The 23,027-nt window shown below is 42.9% G+C and overlaps 1 protein-coding gene across 4 annotated transcripts in view; it reads right to left on the reverse strand.

The window, feature by feature from the left end:
- CACNA2D3 (calcium voltage-gated channel auxiliary subunit alpha2delta 3) overlaps positions 1 to 23,027 on the reverse strand; it is a 795,640-nt gene that overhangs the window by 415,107 nt on the left and 357,506 nt on the right. For all 4 annotated transcript variants that reach the window (XM_049715277.1, XM_049715280.1, XM_049715279.1 and 1 more), the window contains exons 6-9: positions 19,933 to 20,064; positions 14,208 to 14,268; positions 13,963 to 14,113; positions 2,471 to 2,545 (exon numbers count right to left, since the gene is read on the reverse strand). In XM_049715277.1, coding sequence (XP_049571234.1) covers positions 2,471 to 2,545; positions 13,963 to 14,113; positions 14,208 to 14,268; positions 19,933 to 20,064 — 419 coding nt within the window. The remainder of the gene's footprint in view (positions 1 to 2,470; positions 2,546 to 13,962; positions 14,114 to 14,207; positions 14,269 to 19,932; positions 20,065 to 23,027) is intronic.

Raw genomic sequence — 23,027 nt, forward strand, 5'->3', positions numbered from 1 at the left:
AATTTTTTAAAAAATATTTTTTAAATTTAATTTTAATTTCAACATCTGATTCCTGTCAATATTGGCATCTATTGATTGCCTTTTTCATTTATGTTGTGACTTTTCTTGTTCTTGGGATGACAAGGAATTTTTAATTGCATTTTGGGCATTTTTGATTGTATACAGTGAGACTCTGGGTCCTATTTAATCGGTTTTCTTGGCAGTAAATCTCTCTGTTGAGGTGTGGCACAAGGGCCAAGTGGTTGTGGGTGGGGTGGAAGATCAACTTCCTGTTTATCCCTGCTGAAACTGTGGACAGCTGGTCTATTGGTTGCTCCATTGGTGTTTGGCTAGAACAGGAAAGGTACTGTCACAAAAGGATTTTATTGTTAGGCCATTCTTTTCCTGGTCCTTTGACTAAAGGAAACAGGCTTTTCTTAGAAGTTTGTTTTTCTGTTTGTTTGTTTTTGTCTATGCCTGTTGTTGGCCCAGGTGGGAAGCTTCTGGAGTGCTCTATTTGGGAACAGATTCTATTATAGAACAGATATTGATTCTATGGGAATTAATAAAAAACCCAGGGAAGGGGCTTCCCTGGTGGTGCAGTGGTTGAGAGTACGCCTGCCGATGCAGGAGACGCGGGTTCGTGCCCCGGTCCAGGAAGATCCCACATGCCGCAGAGCGGCTGGGCCCGTGAGCCATAGCCGCTGAGCCTGCGCATCCGGAGCCTGTGCTCCGCAACAGGAGAGGCCATAACAGTGAGAGGCCCGCGTACTGCAAAAAAAAAAAAAAAAAAACCCCAGGGAACTCACCTCCATGTCTTTAAGTCTAGGCAGTTCCCCTTCTTTCTACCTTGCAGGTCTTCCTATACTTGTTTGTGGGGTAACGTCCAGGACTTTTCAGTTGTAAGGGGAGGGATCTGATTAAAATATGGCTACTCCATGCTGGCAAAATAAAAAGTCTGGATTGGTTTTAATAAAAACGACTTCAATCTTCAACATTCATAAGTTCAAAGGAGATTTTAAATAAATTCTTAGCTCACTTTCTCTAACAATTTTTTCATTCATTAGACTTCATATCTCCAAATATCACACTGCCCTTGTTCATCGGGGAAGCCACCTGAAGGAAGAATCTTTTCTATTTAATGTTGTAAGCACCATCACTGGACACCTATTTAAGGCTCTGGGAGATATCCAATGCTACAAAATTGGGAATGGGGTGAACTCCAGAGCCAGGCAATGGCCAAACAAAGAGAAAGTCCCTAGCGAAATCTGGCTGTAAGTTTGTTATTTTTTTCCTACCTTGGCCAAAAATATTACCATGAACAAACATTCCCTGGATACACTTGTTCTTTGAACTATAACATACTTGTTTCTCTCTCCTAAAAGCAAAGCTGATTATAGTGGTGCTTCCCCCTCAGATTAAGGTTTGGATATTAACTCTGTTATAATTTGTCCTTCTCACTCTGTGTTCCAGTTCTAGTGCATTTCTCCCAATCCTCTACTGTTCACTCCCTCAGAGGTACCCAAACTTCTACCACCTGCATCTAGGATAGCACCAATGGGACTCCCTGCCCATTTGGGCCAGAGGTTCTTCCCAGCACATGCATAGTACATCACAGAGAGCTACCTTGGCCATTGTCCTCAGTCACCTCATGGGGATCTGCTCTCCAGAGGAGGAGCATTATTTTATTGTACCCACATGGCAGGTACAACAAAACAATGTGAGTAATGATAGCTATGAGTCCCAGGACGTGTGACATTGTTGCAGCCACAGCTACACTTTCAACCTAAATTGTCATTTGGCCCTGTAGGGTGATTGGTGGTGGCTGTGATGGTTGTACTGACAGATTTAAGGGTGGCCAAAGGAAAGCAGAATTTTATAGAAATCCACTGTGCAAATTTTCCAAGAATGCTCCAACTGGAAAGGAAACTTGTATCCCATTTCCTAAGTTCCTCCATTAACATACCTTCCTTTTGCTCCAGGCAATATATATTTATGAAGTAGGCAATGCTCGGAGCATTAAGGATACAGCAGAGAGTGACATTATCCCTATCCTTGTAAAGCTTACCTTCTAAACCAGGAGTCAAGTTACCCCAATATCTACCCCAACAGTTATTTAATTAATTTTATTATTAAGTGCAAGAAGAGATATAACAAGTGGGTTCAATTTTCTTTGAAATTCCAGCAAGAGCCATATTCTTTCAATGGTGTCAATATGGGTGAAAAGCACAACACAGGATGTGCTTAGACCAAAAGAAAATCAATTGTTTCAGAACTATCGAGCATCTGAACTCAATATAAGTATTTTACTTTCATGATTTTATTTGGGCCTCTTCATAAATGTTCTACACACTGGAGTTCCAAGGCCCTAAATGAAAGGGCAGTACATTTGGTGAGTTTAAATACTAGGACAGAATTACTGTAATTGATCACTGTGAGGGAGATGGGTGTGCCATGACCCCTGATGCACCTGCCCAGCAGCAGGCCCTACCTCCTTGTTTGTCCTGTCAGCTTGCACCAACGTTCCATTCAGGCAAGGTTCCACGTAGTGAAGCTCCTCGTTATACTGCAAAGGGAAAAACAGCCAAGAGGAAACACTTAATTAAGCCTTTGAAGGGTACACAATAATTTAAGGATACACACACACACACAAACAAAAAAGCAGCACGATCACAGGCTCAATTCATTTACACATAAGGTGACTTTCTCAATCAGTACCCCTACAAAAAAATTGTGCTTAAGTGCAAAGACATACTTTATTCATTTCTTGTTTGAGGGGGAAACTTGTACAGCACATATTGGTAGATGGCAGTGTTCAGGGTGTACACAGTTAACTGATAATCCTTCAGGGGTGACTCCAAACATAGGGGCTCCCAGGGCATGGCTAACAGTGCATGGTCCAGCTGAGATCTAAAGAGCATTCCACAGAATTTCCTGGCGGTCCAGTGGTTAGGACTCTGTGCTTCCACTGCAGGGGGCACAGGTTCGATCCCAGGTCAGGGAACTAAGATCCCACAAGCCGCATGGTGAGGCAAAATAAATAAGTAAATAAAGAGCACTCCAAACTTGGGCGGATAGGGCTCCAGCTCTGCCTTTGGTTTCATGGAGCTAAGGAACCTATGTGCAGGTCACATATGAGTGAGTACAGAATGTTGGAAAGGAGAGGCCTGGATATTCCCCTATAAGAGCCTTTGCAGGTGTTGGTCAGAGCACTGCACATGCCCAGTGACACCACTGTCCACACAGGCCAATGCCAGCCTTCCCGTCATTTTTGATTCCAGAATACCCAGATTATGAAAGCTTGTTTTTGTCCAAAGCTCACAGCTAGGAAGAGAAATTCTGAGTGGTCTTATTTAAATTTCTCTCATCAAGCATGGTTCTCTGCACTGTAGCTAGATTGGGACATTCCCAAACACAAATCTAATCATTCCCCCTCTTGTCAATGTCATTCAGAGCCCCCCACTGCTCTGCAGAGGAAACTTCCCAGGGCTTGGCAGGGCTCTAGCCACTCAGCCCTGTTGACCTTTCTAGCATCTTCACTCATTAGCCCTCCCCATAAACTCGGCAACAGCCTGCCCTAATTCCCTTTCTGTCCTCTGAGATGACCCATCTTTTCCTTCAGGCCTTCCACAACTGGGCCTCCTTCCTGAAGCCCTCCTTTGGCATCTCCAGCTGACACCTGTTCATCCTCTGGGCCACCTCACCCCTGACTCCTCTGGGAAGCTGCCTCTGTTGCAAGAGAGGCTCCGCTCCTATCCATTCCAAAATTTTAATTGCCTGGTGCCTGGATCCTTCATCACAATGTGGGACCACATCAGTAGGGTCTATGTCTGGTTCCTCAGTGTATTCCCTGTGACAAGCACAGGGCTGGACCCAGAGTAGGTACTGGGGAACAATTTGTTCAATGAGAGTATCATGGCATTTCCACTTTAGGGACCAAAGGCCCAGCCCAGAGCTCCAGAGGGAAGGGACCAGAACCATCTCTCACAGGGCCAGCCTGCGAGCAAAGTCTGGCTAAGAAGTTTGGACTTTAAGCCTACAGGCAGTGAGAACCATAGGCTGTGGGCAGAGGAGTAGGTGAAAAAAAGAGATCAGCTTGGGGCAACTACTCTGGACACACTGCAGGGACAGACTGCAGAGGACCAGACTGGCAGCTGCTGCAACAGTGACTAAGATGTATCAGGTTTCACCTACCAAGATGCTTAATAGCAAGTAGGGGTAGTGATAACACTAATATTTGCAACTAACTGTTAGTGAGCATTTCCTTTATCTAGACACAGGCTAGACTTCATTCACAGGATACCTCAACCTCAGGTAGTAAGTACTTCCAATCACTCCCCCTTTACAGATGGGAAAACAGAGGCCGAGTAAGGATGATGAACTTGCCCAAAGTCACTGAGGAGTACATAGGGTGGAGTTCAGATTCAAACCCAAGCAGTTTGACCTTCCAACCACTGACCCCAGGACCTCAGAGCCCCCAATTTCTCCTCTCTGGCGCCTAAGCCTATGTTTCCTATCAATCTGACTTTTGCTCCCTCTTTAATCTTTGTTTTTAGTCACATAAAACCATCAGAAAAATTATAGCTCAGTGGACTTAGAGCTGAAATGAGGCATGGAGAAAAAATAGATTTATGCAATTCTGAAATCAGCTGTCAACAAATGGAGTGTCATCTCAGGATCCAGGAAGCAACTGCACAGGCTAACCTGAAGAAATGCTTCTCCAAAATTCTCAGTCCAGGGAATTCCCTGGCAGTCTAGTGGTTAGGACTCCGTACTTTCACTGCTGAGGGCCCGGCTTCAAACCCTGGTTGGGGAACTAAGATCCTGCAAGCCGCACAGTGCGGCCAAAATAAAATAAAATAAACAAAACTCTCAGGGCATATAAAACTGACACTGGAAGTTGCTGGGGGAAAAAAAACAAAAACAACCCAGCCATTTTTCCTCTCCTCCACCTCCCTCACTGACTGATTTGGTTCAGGGTGATAATATGCCCATTCCTAAAGCTTAATTCCTTTCATTCTTGAAGCATAATCAGTCTTAGGCAATCACAGCTATTTGGTCCCCCTCTGTTGGATACAGGCTTTCACAGCATGTCTTGCAGCTGGGGGTGGTCAAGTAATCCATTCCCAGCCAATGAAACATAAGGGGTAGTTTTCTGGGCAGTTTCAATGAAATTTTTTTTCTTGCCATTAAAGGAAAACTCTTCTACATCCACTGCCTTCCTTCCCTCTTGAGATGCTATTGTGGAGCTGCAGCAGTCATTTTGCAACCATGAGGTTGCAAAGGTTGACAAGGTTAAGAATGGAGAGCAAGGCTCAAGGAAGACAGAGCAGGAAGACAGAGCCAATGTGGGTCCTTGCTGACACTGTTGAGCCATTGTACCAAACTGCAGCTGCCCTCTTTGAGGCTTCCTCCATGAGATTATGAAACACCTATAGACTGAAGCAACTTTTATTCAATTGTTCTGTAACTTGCAGCCCAAAACTTTCCAACTCCATTTTCCAGGTAAATTTTAAAACTTTACCTACATTCTACCTGATACACATTCACAATGTTGATTCCTGGGGTTCTATACTCTGAGGTAGGAGTCAGGACACTTGGGTCCAGGTCCCGCCTCTGCCATACACTCAGTGTGTGGCCTTGGGTAAGTCACTAAACCTCTGTGATCCCAGATCTTATGCATAAGGTGCTAATTCATCTTCAGTTTACCCTCCCCGGGCCCCTGTGAGGATCCAATGATGCAAAATACCTGAAACTGCTTTGTTATGTAAAGGCCTGTATATGTGGGGGACCAGAGAGGGGCTTACAAGTAAAGAAGACCAAGAAGTTCTTGCCCTCATCAGGGAGGAACATGTGCAGTAATCAAAACCATGCTCGCCGTCACTGTGCAAGCCCTGGCCACAGTGGAGGAATCTGCTCTTCTGAACCCCCGCCAGCTTGTTAGTGGCATCATCCAAGCTTGCAGTTAACTAATTTCCCTTGACTGCATCAGGACAAAACTATGCTGAGCAATCTGGACTGTATCACCAAAGGGAACGGGGCTCAGCCGTCTGTGTGAGGGAATGGTGCACACCAAGCAGCTGTGCCAAAGAGGCCCACGGGCTGTGCATGCTCACCACGCTACCCAGCACTCCTCCAGAGGGGGACACCAAGGGTGCCCTGCATGTAGAACTGCTCCCAGGCTCCCAGCAGTTCTCCTTTTGGAAACCTTTACATTTCTGCATTTTAATGGATGGCCCCTAGATTTCCACATTGTGAAACAATGTGAGATGGCCAAGTCAATTTACAACTGAAGGTCTGGTCACCTCCAGTCCTAAGATACAATGGCCTCCTTCAGCTCTCCTTCATCCCTACTTAACAATCAGGTATCAATGGTCTAATAGAAAAGGATGCAATGCACATCATCATTAGCCAGATGCAATGCTCTTCTGCCATTTGCTTTTGCTCCCTCCCACTACCAAGAGTGAACCCCAGGGAGGCACTCAACCACCCCCTACTCTCCCCAAACATTTTAGTCCTTCCTGCAAGTTTCTGGAAAATGGGAGGAGTATCTTAGCAGGATAGGAGAGAGCCCAGGCAGCCCTAGAGATGGTCTAGCCAGCCCACTAAACATGTGGTGAGGAGATGGACAAAGAACTTTCACCCTTTAAAGAACTTGGAATCTACCACATAGCCTCAGGGCCTCAGTCACTGTCAGTTTCCTTCTCCCTTTCTCCTGGCTGGTTGGCTCTTCTCCTCTGATTCACACAAGTGTAGAGCAGTAGAGCTAAAGCAACTGCAGCAAACAGGGTGGGTTCAAATCTGGGCTCGGACACACACTAGCTGGGTGACCTTGGCCAAAGCATCTCCACTCTTTGGGTGTCAGTGTTCGTATTGGGGGGATGGGGATTGTAACTGCATCTTTCTAACGAACTCATCGTGAGGATGAAATGAGATGGTTCAGTAAAGAGTCAACAGAGAAGCCTCACGTAAGAAAGTGTCTGGGTGTACAAGCACAAGAAAGAAAGAAAATATTTATGTGAGTGTGCTGTGTGCTACACAGAAAGACTGACAGCTGGTACTTGCTAAGTAGGAAGGGGTGTTGGGGCAATGGCCATGACTTATTCTTGGGAACAGGGCTCACGTACCCCTGACCTCTGCAGAGAGCACAGACTCAGCATTCGTTGGAGAGAAGGGCTGCTTCAGTAGGCACATGTGACTCTCTAAATACCTGAGACAGAAACCACCACATTGTGTGGCTGTACACTGCCCCACCCTAGGCCACACTCTGAACCCTCCCAAAAACCTGGGTATTTGGCAGACAGGGAGCCAAGACAGAGCTGCCAGCCTACTGCCAAATACCAGCCGGGAAGGTATCTGCCATGAAACCCTTTGTTCGTTTGTTCCCTGAATATTAACTAAGCACCTGCCATGTGTCAGGGATATCAAACACTGGCTAAATTTGCACATGATCATCACTGTGGAGTGATCATGGACCACTTTTTCTTACTTTTATTAGTAAAAGAATGTGCTCAATAATGTTTGCTTTTCCTTTTCATGATAAAAAAGTGCTTATTTGTGATGTTGCCATGGTCCATCCAAAAAAAAAAAAAAAGCCTCAAGAGAAACCCATGCTATTCAGGCCAACCGCCAAACTCTAGGCTCTGACAGCAAGGAATACATCACCATCTGCCTTTTCTTTCCTTTTACCCAATCTCTGGAAGTACCCCCAACATCTCGCATTTTAAAGACACAGCAAAATCCTCAATGGGAATTTTAATGATGATCTAAAAGAGGAAAGCCAAGTTTCATTCAATGAATGGCCAGAACTTTTGGGAGAAGAATCTAAAAACAAAGAACAAATGGGCTGGGCTCACCCACCAAGATTCATGCAAGCTTCGGCATTGGTGCAGAACAGTGTCACATGTTGGTTCATGTAAATCTCAGCCCAGAGACTGGAGAGCAAAGGACAGCTGACTGGGCTCTGGATGATACTGGGGATTCTGAACCCTGCTTAACGTTGGAAGCTGGACATGATTAATGAAAGCAGTGCAGCTTTCAGGCCTAACAAAAGAAGATCAACAGTTGCCTTTAAGGATAATGAGGAAAGACCTCATGAAGAAAGAAGAGACTTTAGGGAACATGTGGACACGTCACCCTGCAGCAGAGACTCCTTCCATGTCTTCCACTGCCTTCAGGGGATGTACCAGTTCCTCTACGTGGCTGATGACCAGACTTGCTTGATCTGGACCGCCCCTCTCAATCCACTACCATTCTTTTCCCCATCACCCCCACCTACCCACTCTCTCTGCCTTCCACATTCACCCCCACTCCACTATGTCCAGTCACTGAACTCCTTTTAGTCAAGCCAGCCAGGCCTGTACTTCCTGGAGGTGGGAGAAAACTTACTACAACCTGAAAATAGCACTTTCCTCCTCAATTGTTATTCTCCTTTTTCCTGCCCTACCTCACTGCATATGCCTGGCTAACGCCTACCTACCTTAAAGTCTTCACTTCGTCATCGCTTCTTCCAAGAAGCCATCACTGAGCCCCCCGTTGGCTGCATGTTCCAGCTTTGTGCTCTCTCAGCCTCCCCACCCCAACCCAACCCTCTCTGAGACTGCTCTGTCCACACGACTGTGAGCACCTGCTTCCTGGTTTCATTCACATCCAAAGCACACACATATACACAAAACCTCAAAGTCCATGCAGGAAGACAACCTGTCTTCCTTACCTACAAAAGCAGCCTCAGTACTTAACTCTTAGCACTCAACACTATTTGTTGAATAAATAAATAACCAGAACAAAGAAATGAAAGGCAAAACTGAAGATCACTGATGGAAAAGATTAGAAACAAAGCCAAGAGAAGAAAAAAAATAGTTGACACAAAGACAAAAAAATAAATAAACTAATATGATAAGAATCTCTAGCCTCTTTGAAAAACAGGTAATAACCGTTTTAGAGAAGCCTTAGTTACACATACACACACACACACACACACATATATATATATATATATATATATATATATATACAGAATTAAAATACTGGCATGCTCATACAATGCAAGAATCTGATGTAGAATTGCTGGAACTCCATTAAATATTTTTATGGTTTTATTGATGCACTTTCGATTAAATAACCTTTAGAATGAAAATGTGTAGAGTTTATGTAATGAAGCAGATGAATCCACAATATTTTCACCAACACAAGGCATCCCAGGGATCTTTTGCATTACAAAAGCTTCTTGTGTAATTTGAAACACGACTGGACGTAATTAGCAGTACAGAGAAAATGAGCACCGAAAGAAAATACCATCCTCATACTTTTAATACGGAATCGATTACTTTAAAAAGCAAATCCACAGCAGGCAAAGCACTGGAGAAACGGTTCTGAAGAAAATTCTGCAAATTAAAACCAGGGCACCAGAAAGTTCTGGGTTGAACTAACAAATGATGCTCTTCTCTATTCAACTCTGCACAAACACGGGCTACAGGAGGCATTTAAATTGATTTATCAATATCAGCCCAGTTAATACTGTGTTCATTTAATGCATGGCTTAGGCTTCTGTAAAATCATTTTTCTAACTTCAGCATGGAACAGAATTAGCACCCTCATTTTTATGATAATATTGTTAATTTAATGCATGGCTTGGAGTTAGACTTCAAAGTGAATCAGAAAAATATGGCTTTTCTCTTGTCAGAGACATCTCTCTTCATGCACCAGTGGTCTGATCTTAAATTTTAACTTCAACTGCACAAAATCACTCTCATATTTTAACTGTTCTTTCATAATTCAATCATTTAGTTCATTGCTCTTAGATTGATTTTGCAATATCCTGCTCAGGAAAACTAAAACAAGTTTTAACATTATCTTTTCATGTTTATTCTCTGGAAAGATCTGGATTGGACACTTTTCAGAATACTCTATAAGATGCACTTAGGAATGAAGTTAATACAAACATGCAAAAATGGCTAGAATGGGCAAGGAAAGTCTTTTCCACCATTTAAATTCTTTTCCTCCTTTCCCCATTATGGCACTGAAAATCAAATGGCAATGATGAATTAGATTTGTACAAACGAAAAACCTACAATGTACAAGAGCTTCCAACATTAAAAATAAAGATTGTATTTTTTACTTTCTCTCTAAAACACTGAAATGTCTCCTCAAACATCTACCCAGCAAGCAAGAGAAAACTGACAGTGTAATGAAGGGTGAAATGATAATGTCCTCTCCTGTAAATGGAATCCAGCCAACTAGAACAATGCATTCAAACAGATTTGCAGGGCATTCTGAATGGAGTTTCAAACATCCCAGCCCCCTGTACTTACAAGAGCCTGCAGTGGGGTCTCCCTCTAGATGGGGGCAAGTGACCATTTTAGACAGATGGAGGAAACATGTACATCATATTACTAGAGCAATTTTGCCACTGTAGAAATAGGAAAAGGAGATGGAGGAAAAAGCCACCACCACAATTTGGCAAGGCAAAACTGGTGAACCACACTTAGGGTTGGAAGAGACAATTCAAGGGAATGCAAATGAAGACTTGTCAATTACAAATCTACTATTTAGGACCCTCAAAATATTGTTGTTATGGATTGAATGCTTGTGTCCTCCCCTTAATTCATATGTTGAAGCCCTTAACCCCCAGTGTGGTGGTATTTGGAGATGGGGCCTTTGGGAGGTAATTACGGTTAGATGAGGTCATGAAGGTAGGGCTCTTGTGATGGGATTGTACCCTGATAAGAGAAGATGTGAGAGAGCTTGCCCTCTTTCACTTTCTTTCTGCATAAGCACAGGGAGAAAAGGTCACGTGAGCAGACAGCAAGAATGTGGCTATGTGCAAGCAACGAAGAGAATTCTCACCAGAAACCAAGTCCTGCCAGACCTTGACTTTGGACTTTCCAGCCTCTAGAACTGGGATAAAATAAATTTCTGTTGCTTAAGCCACCCAGTCTGTGGTATTTAGTTATGGCAGATGGAGCTGACTAATACAGTTTCTAAGTATGCAAACATTATAACCTGCTTAGTGGACATTCTGATAATACCTAACTCTGTGCAGACCCTCCTTCGGTGCAACAATTTCACTTCTAGAGTTTATTCAACAGAAGCACACCCAATCCTGCAAAAATATATGTATGAGTCCATTCACTGTAGCACTCTTGAGTAGAAAAGAGATTAGTAACAGCATAGTGTCCAGCAAAGGGGGACTGGTTAAAAAATTAATGCCAACTATAGAGGATGGAATGCTCTGTTCTTCAGGTACACTTGATACAAGTATAGAAGCAAGTTGCTGAATATTCTGTAAAATAGGATTCTATTTTTGTGGGAAAAATATGTGTTCATATATATACAGAAAAATTTGGAAGAATATGTGCCAAATGGAAAGGGAATGGGAACATTTCTGAGTTGTTTAAAATTTTTACATATGTTGCCTATATTAAAAGCAATCAATACATTAGAGTTACTGCTAATTAGTGGTTCCTTTTATGACCTCAGGCTTTTAATATAAATTCAAACATATTTGATCCCATTAAGGGAAAAGAGTTCATGATTTTACTATAGAGGCTTCAAATGAAAAAGTTCAGAGTATCTTTCTAGTTGTCGAAATAATTATGTAAATAGTCTTGAAGCTGATCATTTATGTTGAAAACTAACAAACAGATGTACAGTGAGGGTTAATGGGCCCTCTAATGGGTTTCTTTATATAAGGGGCCAATTTGGGGTAAAAAAGAATTTTTTTTTCCTTAGCTGTTCTATAATAACTGGCATGTCTACTTTTAATTATCTTAATCACCCTCTCTTCATTATTGAGTTGACACTGTTTGTATATCTTAATGAATTTACAGAGATTATTTCAATCGATTGGTTTTGTTAACAGAACAATAAATCCTGACTGATAAAGGATTCACAATGTAATTAGCTAGCTCTTATTATGCAAATTTCTGATACTTCTGTAATGAGTAATTAAAGATTAAAAAGAAAGATAGTCCCAAATTAGCTGCTTCTTAACTGTAAATGCTTCAGGATGTGTGAGGATCAGCCCACGTTTGCATATTCACAATGAGCCTGGTAACTAAAGTAACTTTTCTTGATTTGGAAACCCAAAGTTCTGTCTGAAAAATCTCCTTCAAAGAGCTATGCCTGAGGCCATACAGTTTTACAGTAAGATGGTTGAGTGGTTCAACTATATTTTCTTCACTTCTGCTCAGGAAACAGGACAAGGGGAACCTGGACAGTTTCTGAGTCCTCACTGTGCCACTTTTTCTGAGTGTGTGACCTAAAGGCAGTAGCTGCTACCTCCTGGTGCCTCTATCTCCAGGCTATGCGGTACAGAGCTCGGGTGAATATCCAATGAGATCATCTACACTGGGACACTTGGCAGTGATGCTCCATGGAAAGCAGCTGCTGGTATAATTCATTCAACAAGGATTTAAATTACTATTTGCCAGGTACTGTCCTAGGCACTGGGGATAGTACACTGAATAAACAAGACCAACCTCTGTTCCCATGGAATTTATTATTCTCTTCCTTTTCTTCTTTAGGGCTTTTTAAAATCTGAAGCTATTAAATCATGGTGCCCTGCTGTTGTGCCTTTTTGCTCCAAGTCTCATCAGAAGCTGGCAGGACACTAATCAAGCAATCCCCTCTGCAAGCCCAGTGTCACTTCAATACCCATGCCCTCTGCCCAGTGAATAAAAGTGGATGTTATAAAAAAATAAAAAAATAAAAAAAAAGTGGATGTTATGCCCATGCAGAAGGCTGCCCAGAAATAGGGTTCCATGATGACACACTCTGCTCAGGGGCCCGGAGAAGCCATGCAGACACAGGAACAGCATTCTTGGAGCATGTCCATGCCACTCATTCTTCAAATAGCAGCCCTTCTTTCATACCCTAACACTGGCCTCCTGTGTACCAGCTTTGGTTGTCCTGGCAGGGACCCTGGGAGTGATGTGACTGCACCTGCATCACAGCTGCAGGCAGAGGCAGACTCAAGTGGTTCATCCCAAGACGCGGCACTGTATGTGGCCAAATTAGCATTCAAAACTAAGTCCCATCCCTGAAGCCAAGCTCTGTCTTCTCACCACACCGCCTCCACTGACTGCTGCAGCCACTCCATGTCCCAGAGAGAGGGGATGTGGAAAAGCACAGGTGACCAGCACACAGGAGCACCCAGCTACGTATTCAAGGAAAACAACCAGGCTCATTGTGGCTATCATCTTTGGAAAAGAGTGGGAGGGAAATAAGGAACATGATGAGACTTATACCAGAGAATGGGGGAGAAGAGGATAAAGAACTGGAGATGGACTCCTGAATTAGTGCTCCTGCCCAGGCAGTGTGTTCATGCCCGGGCTTGGTTCCCGAATCTCCCACTTCCCAGCTCTGTGACCTCCGCAAGTTACTGACACTCTCAATCCCTGCAACCTCACTTGAGAAAATGCCAAAACCACCCCCTACACGCTAGGGCTGCTGTGAGGAACGAAGATAATACCAATATGAAGATTAGGCAAATGGCACACAGTAGGCACTTAATAAATGCCACTTTTGTTTCTGAAGCTGAGATAAAGTACCCTATGAGCCTTAAACTGCTCTCTACATTTTTGTTGTCTTACCATCATGATTACTATTACTATCATTGTCATCAGACTAACCTAGCTTAAAATTAATTTCCACATGAGAAAATCTAGTAGTTTAAGGGAAATCTCGCTAGGTCTAATTCCCCAAGGTTCTGAAAGGGTTGGTTCTCCAGGAAAACTAAATCTGGTGCTACTCTTCCAGATAATAGTGCCTGAGAGCTAGGTGAGAAAAAATGTGCTCAACTGCTTTCCCAGTGACTGAAATCCCTCCAGTACCACGATTCAGTGAACTCACGTGGGACTAATGAGACCTCATCCTAGGGCATCTAATGCTATGTATACAAAAGCAATAAGAATGTTAACTGCTTGCTGATAAAAGATCACATGAACTCAAAGTGCAAAGAAAGTACAAAACAGCTGCAATTACGGCAATTATGTTGAAGAAGTCGTCATCCCCCAGCGTATCCAAAATAGATGAGACTGTTTGCTTTGCAATCGTCAGACGGAGCCCTTTCATGCTGCCACTGACATCCACTAAAATGACCACGTCTTTCGGAGAAGTCGCTGCCTGGATGTACCTAGATCAGAGGAAAATTAAGTAAAAATGAATCCTGAATCTCTAGGCAAGTTTCCTCTTTTAAAAAATAACTAAGAGGTTTGACCGTTTCCTACCATTTTCGGTTCCTGCAGTCAAAGGCAATGACTCCATTCTCATCTGGTTCCCATTTAATCCCTAGAAGAAAAATGGAGTTATAAGAAACCCAGAAACTTCAAATATTTATTCACAGCATTTCAAGGCTGCTTTGCTTTGCTGATTGAATGAACAGGGTGAAAAATCACATGCAAACACCGACCCTGGAGCTCATCACATGTTCCATCACCAACTCTGGGAAGGTGCTTTAGGGCTGGAACGCCATAGCAAACACGGCCTTAGCTCAGGCACTCCAAGATCTGCTAGAGAGTGGTGACATCTTTAGTAACCCACTGTCCATCAAGAAAGGACATGACTCCAGCCCCTTCCCATGGCTAATGATAAAGTTAGCCAAGGTCATTTCTCACTGTCCTTCAAGTTGCTGGACCTGGCTGCATCATTCATGGATCTCTGGGCAGGGTCAGGCCCCGTCCCTGGACCCAGATAGGTATATGTCTAGGGCACGGGGGGTAGAAAGCATTCAATGTTTCCATCTCAGAATATACACAAGTCTGTTCTCTTTTCAGTTCTGTTTTGTCTTGGCCTTCTACACTGAAATGAAATAAAATGGCCCTAACTATACTGCATAATAAAATTTCAATTTCAGTCTTTGAAGCCTGGGGGTTTTTCTCCTTACATAAAATGGGATCCAACATCCTTAGTCTCATGGCTTGCAGACTGGTCAGGATATGTCCAAGGTTCACATGCTCTATTTACAACTTAATCTTTATGAATAAACTTTCATTTAAAAAGAAAAGGGTTTCCTGCCTAAAAATAAGATAGAAAATCATTGTTTTCAACCATCAGTACTGCTCAGGGATGGAGGATTAGAAACACAGATTTTGGAGTTAAGAAAATAAAACAGAAAAACTATTTTCACAGCAGAAAATCCTGACTTTGTAGCATTGAGATTCTCCTTTCCAATTAATAAGGGTCAGTTTTCTGGACCACACTGGGCCAATAATAGGCACGTGCTTAAGATAACATCATTAAATTATTCCAGAGATAATCATGAGATGGCAGCTTGTAAACCAAAGAGTCATTTTGTTTTGTCCTCCTTGTACCTACATTTCCCACGTGCAAATGGACCTAATTTAAAAGTTCTCTGTAACAAATTGGAAAACAGAAGTATGAGAAGCCATTGCCAATTGAAGGTTATTAGGTAATGAAGATAAAATAAAAGTGACATAATATATTGTACACTAAAGGAGAAGAATGCAATTTATTTTAAAAACATCTGACATACTACATTTGTATAAAGCCAAGTACAGCTAGGATGACAGTCTTCACACATAATGAAATTATATATATAGTGAGGCTAGGTAATGTTCCAATGTGTAATTCCACAAAGAACTGGTTTGAGTCCAAATAAAGAGAATTTTTTTTAATGTGTTGATGCATGGTAGACATTCAGTGGACATTCTTTGAGTTGAATTGTGGCCAGTGTTTTTAGACCACAACCATATCTGATCATCCTCCACCTCACCCGTACTCTGCCACCCTTCCTCCATCACAGCCTTATCACCATGTGCTCCACTGGGGGAGAAAACATGCAATTCTGTTTTACTGTCCTAGCATTTAGGCCAGGGCCTAGGAAGAAGGAATTAATGACACTCAATGCTCTCCTTTTGGATTGAGGTCCTTTCCCTGCAAATGGGCTTGTAACTCCACCCATGCACTGCTGAAACTTGGTGCTTTTCAAAAAGGCTCTAGGGAAAGAATCCTTCCTAGCCTCTTCTTAGCTTCTGGTGGCTCCCAGCAATGCTTGGTGTTCCTTGACTTGTAGCTCATCTTTCCAATTTCTTACTCCATCTTCACGTGGCTGTCTTCCCTCTGTGTCTGTATGTCCTCCCTTCTCATAAGGACACCAGTTACATTGGATTTAATCCTAATCCAGTATGATCACATCCCAGCTATATTAGATCTATTTCCATGAAAGTTCACATCTGAGGCTCCAGGTGGACATGAATTTGGAGGGACGCTATTCAACCCACTACATGTAAGAAGCGTAGGACTTGTAAAACAAAAGTGAGGGGTGGCCACAGGGTAAAGAGGATTACCCCCGGGCACAGAGAACCATGTTTGCCAAGGTATGAGAAGAGCATGTCAAGTTCAAGGAGCTGAAGGAAGGCTGGTGTGGCTGTGCAGAGAGGATGTCTATAGCAAGGAAAGAGCCTGGGTGACAGCAGGAACCAGGAGGCCCACGCCCTTCCTGGTCAGGACAGGAGGTACATACTAAGAGGATGAAGACAGTACCTCAACACAGTTCTAGGCACAGCTGCCCTGGATATAACAATAAAGGTCACACTTTGACTCAAAGACAGGGTTGTATGGGCCCTGGAGGACCATCTCACCCACACCTAACCTTTGGGCCCAAATCTTCATTTCATAGCAGGGACTCCAAGGCTCTCAAAGTTCAACAGATTTTCCTGAGATTTCTAGTTAGGACTGGGACTTGATCTCCCAAATCCCATGCCACCATTCTCTTCCTTACACAGGCAGTATAAGGAGGTTCCATGAGAATTTACTGTATCTTAGTGTCAGTTAAGTGTATAAAAGTAAAACTGGTTTCCATGCCATGGGAGGAACATCTGAGGGCCTTTAATCTGCTTATGTTCATCTTGAACCTCTGCTGCTGGGGCAGCAAGAGGCAGCATTTACCAAACTAATCTGACCATTGAGCCCTTCCTTTCCCAAGAATCTCACAACAAAATGATTTAGGAGACAACCTTCAGGAAACCCTGTCCCAGATGGTACTGTCTCTCCTAGGACATTTCAGCATTTTAGTATTTTTTTGTACACACAGATATTTTGAAAATGTTCAAGTAATCAAATCCCAGAGAAATAATAGTTGGTTCATCTTAAATCTCTGAGATCCAAGGAACTGTCACTTAACCAAGGAGTACCCTCAGGAGCCATATCATTTCTGGAAGTGTCAAATGCCTCATGGGATCCCTCCAGGCTGGCTGGGGCATGACTCTCAAGATAAAAGGAACAGTGCAGTTCAGCAGCAGCTTTCACTGCCATTCAGCCTTCTCTCGGCGGCACTCCAGACTTCAGGACCAGCATCAGTGATGCCTGCCCTGCCTTCCTCGGCCTGCCTTCCTCAGCTTTCACAAGACAAGGTCCCTAGAACATTCAGCATATCCACAGGTGAAACTGAAAATAATGTCAAAATCTCTACTGCAGACTCAAATGCTCAAATCTGATTAGATGTAAAATATTGTACAATATTCCTATATACTATTGTTTCTCTCCCAAAGGCATTATAAACTAATATTGGAGGAAAATTAATTTCATCTAAGGCAACATATGTCTTCATAATCTTCTTGGCACATGAAAATGAAGAGTAGGGCCAACAGAGCAGAGCCTAACTCAGCATCATCTGAAAGGTGATTCAATGAATGTGTTCCCTGCTGGCGCTGGCTGGAACTGGGTCTCTGCCACTGGCAACCAAAATCTCTAACGAATGAACTTCCCCGCAAGAGGGAGCTTCGCGAGGGCAGTGACCTTTTCCGCTTAGCTCACCATTTTATCCTCAGGGCCCCACACAGGGCTTGGAACAAAGCAAGAACTCAGGACACACTTATGTAAGAATGAAGGAACTTCCCTTCTGCTTACGACATTTACACTTAGCACTGATTCATACTATTGTACCACTCTAAACATGAAAAGAAGCATCCTAAAAAGAAAAAAAAAAAATCCTAGCAAAAAAAGCCCATGGATCCCTCATCTAACAATCATTTTATGTCCAAGAAACAAGAGGTGTACTCTGTTCAGAACCAAGCACTGAGTGAGCACTGACACGTATCAGGGCAGTGAAGCCCTTTGGAGGACTGTGACCTATGTCTTTATTCACAAAGAAAATATGCAGAAATTTTACAAAGTCAAAATTCTGCCACCAATATCAAAAAAGAACTGTAAGCATTTCTGAGTCAACTATTCTGATTCTGACTGATAAAAATCTTGTACATAAATTAATCTCTCCAATTAGAGAAACACTTTATGAGGATTTTCTTTTGTTATGGACTGAATGTTTGTGTCCCACCAACATTCATAGGTTGAAGAACCCTATGTTCTGGTATTGAGAGGTAATTTTCTTTGCGAGGCAATTAGGTTTAGATGAGGTCATGAGAGTAGAACCCCCATGATGGGATTAGTGCCCTTCCAGGAAGAGTAAGAAACACCAGAGCTTCCTCTCTCTCCCATGTGAGGACACAGGAAGAAGGCAGCCGTCTGCAAGCCAGAAAGAGGGGTCTCACCAAGAACCATATCTGCCAGCACCTTGATCTTGGTCTTCCCAGCCTCTAGAACAATGAGAAATAAATGTCTGTTGTTTAAACCACCGAGTCTGTGGTGTTTTGTTATGGCAGCCTGAGATGACTAATACATCTCTATTATCAGATTTTAAATTTGAAACTTTCAATTTAGTTTGAAGACTTCCTGCTGGTGGAGACAACAGATGATCTGTGGTTTCTTCTTATTTGCTCCACCTTCATCCAAATGCCACGTGGTAAGATGTCCTTGTGGCTTCCCTGATGGATCAGCCCCCCACCATGCTCTATTTTCACAACATCTGCATTAAATTTACTCTCCGTTGAGTGTATCAAAGCAGACTGCAATTTGGTGACACTGGAACTTTAATAGACCACTGTTTATTATAATGTTATCTTTAATAGAATGCTTATTGTTTAAATTTCTGTGAGCTCCAGGAGGAACCATGCATGCCCTGCTGAACACAGCTCTCAGGAAATGTTGAAAAATCTGGCAAAGCAGGCACTCGGCAGGCAAGTCTCAGGGGACAGATGCTAAGTGCAGGGCAAACAACTCCTGAAGGCAGAGGCTGGCAGTCTCTGTGCCTCAAAGTGGGAAGACATCAGGTGCCTAGGCTTACTTAATGAAAACATAAAAGACTCCACTTAATTGCTCCAAGATTATGCAGGGCGTTTTTTTCCTTCTTTTAGGTTGAGCTTGTTAATTTCTACAGCTGTGATGTTGGCACAATTGCAGCCTCGAGTCCTGTTTTCACAACTTGTAAGCAAAATTAAAACTTCCTTTTTTAATTACAATTCAAACCAAGCCAGAATTAAATTCCTGTTGCAAAGCAGAGGCCTGGGAAGACCCTAGAAGGAACACTTGTTCCAAAGTCACGATGGACAAACTCTGACAAACATATTCATTTGAGGGTGCTCTTGGTGGCACTGACGTCAGTAGTGCTTTGGCCATTTCAACCTCTCCTTTCAGGAGCAGTCAGCTTTAGAGTAGGGAAACCTAAGCTCAAATGTTTCCATTTCTTACATTTTTCAGTCAGAATTTAACTCAACCCATTATGGATTACTCCTTTCCCTGGTAATAATAACAACAATAATAGTAATAGTAGTAATAGTAATAAAAGCAATCTCTTGTCCAGAAAGATGAAATATGATACGTTTCACACTCCAATACCTCACTTTAGGTGGCAGCTCTATGAATAACTCTATTGAGGAAGATGCTGAAACCACACGTAGATCCAAATGTGGGTGTGCACACGTATGCAGATGCCACACTGCATTCCTGTCCTGTACCCTCACAAGAGATTTAATAGATTTGAACTTAATCTTTCATTTTCTTCTAAGGGAAGGGAAAAAATTGTTAACCCTTAACCCTAAAGGAAAATATCACAGGATCAGTAACTTGAATCATAATTCTCAATGCAGGGATACTCACCTGGATACTGCCTAAAAAAGCCCTTTGCACTTCCAAAGTACTGCCATATGAGACTCGGGTCACGATCAAAGTTATCTACAAAAACTTTGTTTAGGGACTCGGACCAATAAACCCCATTGACAATTGCTGGATCTGGGGAAAAAAGGTGGGGAGAGAGAAGAGGAATGTTACAAACCAAAGTGAAACAGAACCCCAGCTGGCATCCCACGTAGCTGGCAGATATCACCATGGGGCCCATCCTGCAGGAAGCTGTGAAGAAAGTTATAGCTCCCGAAATGTTTAGCTCCTGGGAATTCCAGCTTTATGTACATTAGAGTTTCCCCATCCTGCCTGAGCCCTCTAAGCCACCCAGGAGACTCTACTGATGACTACTTACTTGAAAATTTTTGGGTTACTTTCAATCTGGCTGAGCAAATAGTTCAGAGAAAGCAAAGAGAGACTTTCTTAGCATTCTGTTCCACTTTTCGGCTCCTGAGTCAGAACTCAGCATTGAAAACAGGAAAAATGTGTTTTCTGTCACTGCAGTCACCTCAGCCAACGCAGCCCTGTTCCAATTCTCTCCACCTCTAACTTAAAAGTCTGCTTTAAAAATAAATAAATAAGTAAATTGGAATTACATAACTAAATCTCTCTACCTCTTTTGTTCAGCAGATTATGAGCTCCATAAGGGCAGGAACAATCTTGCTTTGATCTCCTGCTGCACACCTTTGACCAGCACGTGGCAGAAACTCCAAAAATGTATGGATGGATAAAGAGATGAATGGATGAATGGATGGATGGATGGACTGATGAATAAAAGGCTGTTCTCCAATTCCAGACAACTATCTACTCTTCTGCCCTGTCATCCCATGAGCAAATGTCTTTTCCTCACCCTTGGGAGCCCAAAGATAACCCCTTGTCTTTTGTCCACAGATGAGAATTAAGAGTGAAGACAAAGACAGAAAATATATACTTCTTGCATACTGATCAAAGCATGGTGGATCACTGAGGATACTCTTTAACTGTCCACTTTTTTTAACCTTGGAAGATCCTGTTTCAAAATAATGCAACACTCAGCAAAATTTTGTTGCAAGAGTATAGATAATTGTCCAGTCCCAGTATGATGAGGGTAAGGATGACAATAGGATGAGCATGTTAATAGTTAGGAAGAGGAGGAGGAGGAGAAACCTTTGTTGAGTCCTTCCTGCAAGGCAGGCACTGTGCTCATCTTCACTCCTGTCACCCCCACCACAGCCCTCCACAGCAGGTCCACTGTTGTTCTCCATGCTATGCAAGTGGAAACGGAGAACCAGGAGGTCAGGTTCTTTCCTAAAACACCCAACTAGCAAATGGCAAAGCCTCTTATCTGTGATTTCCTTATTTGTAAAATGGGGATAATAATACCCAATAATTTGGCCTGTTTGGAAGGTAAAACACATTGGCAGAAAGGGACTAATGGCCATAGGCATTCACAAAGTCATCAAGGGAGCTTAGTCCAATCCCCTGGAGTCCAGCACCCTCACCAGAATTCCCTGTGGAACTGTGAATCACAGTAACCCCACTGTGGCGTCCTCATTCCAAAGATCCCTCCATACTACACAGACAGCGGGTATGGGGACAGATTCCCTCAGTCTAGCCCATACGTTGCACAGCAAGCCAACGAAAAAAGTAACTCTAGAAATGCTTATGTAAATTAGGTACACTGCAAGGAAACTCACTGTTGGCACTGTGCTAGCCACTCCTCCTCCTCAGCTGCCTGCCCTTTGCCAGCTGGCTGCCCACAAGATGTGGAGGATGAGACAGAGCCGCGATATGACGCCTGACCCAGTGGACAGACATGGCGCCTTGTCTTACTGTCTTACCTCCAGCCTGTCTCATTCTTTCAGACCACTTACACGGATGCAACAGGCAAGCGGGATTCTAACTCTCATCTCAAGGGCAAATACTCTAACTCTTGTAAACTATAATAAACCACATCATAGACTGGGAGAGTGAAAATGATCAAGTCAACTCTTTCCTGTAAAGTAATTTTGAGTTAAGACTATCCTCACCATCCTGGAAAATGGAGTTCTTTATTGTTCCTGTCCAGGCTTTACAATAATTACTGTGACTCACTCCTTGCTACGGAAGCCACTTAAATTAATCCACGAAGGTGCAAATACAATAATGACAGTGAAAAATCCACGGTTCTTGCCACTTCCATCAATAACTTCAATTATAAAAACCTTCCACAATTAGAAGCGAAAATTCCATTTCACGGGCTCCCTGTCTCAACATGTTAAGGAGTTCACCAGTTTCCAGTTAGACAATTCTTTTTTCTTGAGCATGATTTCTCTGGGGGTAGTATCTCCAGATGGCCCTACTAACCTAAGATTGTTCCTCCCTCTGCGAACTGTGAGCACCTTCAGAAATTGAAAAAGAACTGTAGTGCCTGAGGATCATTTCATCCACTTCATTTGGATACCACATCTTGCTCTGAAATTATGTCTCTTTAAGAACAGAAGGCTTTGGTTTTCCCAGGGTATGATGAATAAGGGAAGTAGAATCACTAAAAAATATGGTCTAGTTAAAATAATCTAAGGGGTTTAACGGACTGTATTAGCTTCACGTGGCTGCTGTAAGAAATTACCACAAATTGGGGTGGGGGTGGGGGCTTAAAATAACAGAAATGTATTCTAGAGGCCAAAAGTTCAAAATCAAGGTGTTAGCAAGATTGGTTCCTTCTGGAGGCTCTGAGGGAGAATCTGTTCCATGCCTCTCTCCTAGCTTCCGGTGGTCGCCAGCAACCCTTGACGTTTCTTGCCTTATAAACACATCATTCTGATTTCTGCCTCCATCTTCACTTGGCCTCTGTGGGTCTCTGTGTCAAGTCTCCCTCTCTTTTTTCTTTAAGAAAACCAGTCACTGGATTTGGGGTCCACCCTAAATTCAACATGAGCTCATCTCAAAATCTTTAGCTTAATTACATCTGCAAAGACTCGATTTCTAAATAAGGTCACATTTGAAGGATGTACTGGAGGTTAGGACTTGGACATATCCTTTAGAGGCCACTATTCAACCCATTACATGTACTCATACTCTCTTAATTATCCTATACGATATACCCATATTCTATG

The sequence above is a fragment of the Orcinus orca genome, chromosome 10 (assembly GCF_937001465.1).
Source record: "Orcinus orca chromosome 10, mOrcOrc1.1, whole genome shotgun sequence".
In the NCBI taxonomy this organism is placed as follows: domain Eukaryota; kingdom Metazoa; phylum Chordata; class Mammalia; order Artiodactyla; family Delphinidae; genus Orcinus; species Orcinus orca.